Source organism: Syngnathoides biaculeatus, chromosome 1, assembly GCF_019802595.1.
Source record: "Syngnathoides biaculeatus isolate LvHL_M chromosome 1, ASM1980259v1, whole genome shotgun sequence".
In the NCBI taxonomy this organism is placed as follows: domain Eukaryota; kingdom Metazoa; phylum Chordata; class Actinopteri; order Syngnathiformes; family Syngnathidae; genus Syngnathoides; species Syngnathoides biaculeatus.
This window is the reverse complement of record NC_084640.1, coordinates 5,273,436-5,277,500: the sequence shown is the minus strand read 5'-3', so window position 1 is coordinate 5,277,500 and position 4,065 is coordinate 5,273,436. Positions and strand designations below refer to the sequence as shown.

The window sequence follows — 4,065 nt, the reverse complement described above, 5'->3', positions numbered from 1 at the left end:
GACAGGGGGAAAGAGGCTCTTCCCCAAAATCTAACAATAGATGGCCGCAGTCATCCTCTCCTCAATACAGTGCAGTCGTCCTGTCCCATGTGCAGAAAAATACCCCCAAAGCATGATGCTACCACCTCCATAATTCACAGTAGTGATGGTGTTCTTGGGATGGAAATCATCATTCGTCTTCCTCCAAACACGGTTAGTGGAATTTTGACCAAAAAGTTCAATTTTGGTCTCATCTGATCACAAACCTTTCTGACATGACTCATCTGTATCATCCACGTGGTCATTGGCAAACTTAAGACGGGTCTAGACATATGCTTGTTTAAGCAGGGGAACCTTCCGTGCCATGCAAGATTTCAAACCATGACGTGTTAGTGTATTATCAACAGTCACCTTGGGAACGGTGGTCCCAGCTCTTTTCAGGTCATTGACCAAGTCCTATTGTGTAGTCCTGGGTTGATTCATCACCCAAGAATCATTGAGACCCCACGAGGAGATATCTTGCATGGGGCTTCACTTCGATTGAGATTGACAGTCATGTTTAGCTTCTTCCATTTTCTCATGATTGCTCCAACAGTGGACTTTTTTTCACCAAGCCCTTTCAAGCCATGTAGAGTTGTACAATTTTGTTTCTGGTGTCTTTGGACAGCTCTTTGGTTTTGGCCATGTTTGGCAAGTTTGAGTCTGACTTATTGTATTGGGTGGACAGGTGTCTTTATGCCGTTAACAAACTCACCTAGGTGCATCTGATTCAGGATAATACATAGAGTGGAGGTGGCCTTTTAAAGGCAGACTAACAGGTCTTTGAGGGTCAGAGTTCTAGCAGATAGACAGCTGTTTAAATGTTTATTTGCAGCTCTGTCACAAAAATAATTTGTTAAAAAAAATGAAAAAAATCAGACATTGTGATTTCTGGATTTTTCTTTTTAGATTCTCTCTCACAGTATATATATATATATATATATATATATATATATATATATAGACATACATACACAGATGCATTATTTGCCTTGAGGATGCAAGTACAGAGAAGGTCATAAGGAGCTACAGTGTGTCTTTGTGGATCTAGAGCCTATGACAGAGAACCAAGAGAGGAACTGTGGTACTGCATACGTAAGTCTGGTGTGGCGGAGAAATATGTTAGAATAGTACAGGACATGTATGATGGCAGCAGAACAATGGTGAGGTGTGCCGTAGGTGTGACAGAAGAATTTAAGGTGGGGGTAAGACTGCATCAAGAATCAGCTCTGAGCCCTTTCTTGTTTGCAGTTGTAATGGATAGGCTGTCAGATTAGGTTAGACTGGAATCCCCTTGGACCATGATCTTCGTAGATGATATTGTGATGTGCAGTGAAAGCAGAAAGCAGATGGAGGAACAATTACAATGATGGAGGCATCCACTGGAAAGGAGAGGAATGAAGATTAGCCGAAGTAAAACAGAATATATGTGCGTGAATGAGATGGGTGGAGTGGGAAGAGGCTACAGGGAGAAGAGATAGCAAGGGTGGACGACTTCAAATATTTAGGGTCAACAATCCAGAGTAATGGTGAGTGTAGTAAGAAAGTGAAGAAATGGGTCCAAGCAGGTTGGAACAGATGGGGGAAGGTTTCTGGTGTGGAATGTAACAGAAAGGTTTCTACTAGGATGAAGGGGAAAGTTTAAAAAACAGTGGTGAAGACAGTGGCACTGAACAGACAACAGGAAGCAGAACTGGAGGTGGCAGAAATGAAGATGTTGAGGTTCTCACTCGGAGTGAGCAGGATGGATAGGATTAGAAATAAGATCATTAGAGGGACAGCCAAAGTTGGATGTTTTGGAGACAAGGTTTGAGAGCACAGACTTCGATGGTTTAGACATGTCCACAGGCGAGAGAGTGAGTATATTTGTAAAAGGGTGCTGAGGATGGAGCTGCCAGGCAAAAGAGTGAGAGGAAGACCATAGAAAAGGTTGATGGATGTTGTGAGGGAAGACACAAGGACAGTGGGTGTTAAAGAGAGGAAGATGCCCGAGATAGGCTTAGATGGAAAAAGATGACACGCTGTGGCAACCCCTAACGGGACAAACCGAAAGGAAAAGAAGCCTCTGGAGGATGGATTTTATCTTCATATGTTTCCAAAACACTCGGTTCGTCGTGAAAAATTGACAGAACAACTGCAAAGGATGAGAGCTTTGTGGGTTCTAAATGACAGCTGTGTATTGAGCTAATAAAGAAAAATAATAGCTGGGGGGGTGTGATCCTTCTGTCAGAATGGCACACATAAACAACCAACCTTTCACATTCATATTCACACCAATGCACAATTTAAAGTCTTGAATTAACCAACCATGCATGTTTTTGGCATGCGGGTGGAAACCGGAGTGCCCAGAGAAAACCCACCTAACACCTGCAAACCCCATACAGGCGTATGGATTGAACCTCGGTACTTAGAACTGTGAGGCCATCGCTTTACAGCTGCACCACCGTGCCAACCATCTTAATCTCAAATATGTAAAGTAGATATAGTATGTACATATTTTTATTATTCCCAGATACACATTCATGAAAACTCTTGGGGTGGGTGGGGAGGAAGTCGTACTTCACGGTTTTTCAAATTTCGTGTGAGGTTCTGGTCCCCATTAACCCCAGAATACAAGGGGTTACTGTATTTGTGTGTGTGGAAAAAAAAAAATATATATATATATATATATATATATATATATATATATATATATATATATATATCATCAGCCATTTTCTTCACTGCAGGATGAAGGACTCTTCTTCACGTTTCCACCAAATTTTGGAATTTGTTGCAAGTTTTTCCAATGTGTTTAATGATTTCATATATCCATTTAATTTTAGGTCTTCTCTGTGGTATCCAAGTGATAATTCCTGTGCTCCACCTTTTATTGTTGACATGCATATTTAAATCAGAATTCTGAACTAGCGTTTATTTTAATGAATCTCATTTACTGCCATTGACGGCTGTTGAATTAAAATATCCATATTAACATGTAGCAATGGCATCATGTTTGCACAAACTGTATGCCAACAGCGTTCAACCCACGCTTCGCATCTTAGCCTCGGTTATCAGCATAGAGCCGAAACAAAGTTTCGAACATCGTTACATTCACATTATCGTACACCGTAAGCCAACCAAGACCATCCATGTCGGCTCGTTTTGCTCTGACTGCTATTTTTACCTCAATGCTGTTGTCAGGAACAATGTTTCCGTCTACCAATCAGGTTATTTACGCTAACCACAACATAGCATTAGCAATTGTCGTTGATAATTTGGTAAAAAATGCGAATAACAATAAATTACATCGAATACAGAACACGTATGTGCATTTAGAATTATCGGGAAACAATTTACCCTGGGAGATTTATGCTTCAGTAGGAACCGAGAGCGAACTATTAATACAAATTTCGAAATGGTATTTCTTACAGCCGGCTAACTGCTAATTCAAACAAATACAGTTCGAGAGAGGTCATTAGGTCTTTACAAATGAAGGACATGAGTCGAGAATTGCAGATACATTATTGTAGAGTTCAGGTTTTGGCCACTTACTTTTTTCTATTCGTTCGTATTTCTGCATAAACGAAGAAGATGCCCGTTTTGCAGCAAGCGTGGACAATAGAAAACACAGAAGTGACGTAGCAAACGCAGCAGAATACTGTTGCCATAACGACAGCTCTGCGGTGATCACGAGATGCAGTTCTAATTCATTAATTCAGTAAAGTGAGACCTATTTAAAAATATATATCCAAATGTAAAAATAGAAAGCCAATGCAATTTTTAGCATATTTTTTACTTGCATATGTCATCTCGTTTTGTTTTGTTTTTTTATTATTTTTCATTTTTATTTATTTTTTTTTTTTGAACAACAGAGGACAGGATTCAGACCACCTTTTTTACTTTTCGTTATTTTACAGCTATTGTCTAAATTAATTTCTTTTTGTTTGTTTTATTTTTTCCCATCCATCCATTTCGGAGCGCTTTTCCTCACAAGGGTCGCAGGAGTCTTGGAACCAATCATAGCTGTCATTGGCCAGGAGGCAGTGTACACCCTCCACTGGTTGC

At 40.1% G+C, this 4,065-nt stretch overlaps 1 protein-coding gene across 3 annotated transcripts in view; it reads right to left on the bottom strand.

Moving 5' to 3' along the window:
* Positions 1-3,688, bottom strand: part of phf14 (PHD finger protein 14) — a 151,466-nt gene extending 147,778 nt beyond the window's left edge. For all 3 annotated transcript variants that reach the window (XM_061839130.1, XM_061839213.1, XM_061839304.1), the window contains exon 1: positions 3,553-3,688. In XM_061839130.1, the coding sequence (XP_061695114.1) occupies positions 3,553-3,580 (28 nt within the window). In that variant the 5' untranslated portion in view covers positions 3,581-3,688. The remainder of the gene's footprint in view (positions 1-3,552) is intronic.
* Positions 3,689-4,065: the final 377 nt, after the last annotated feature.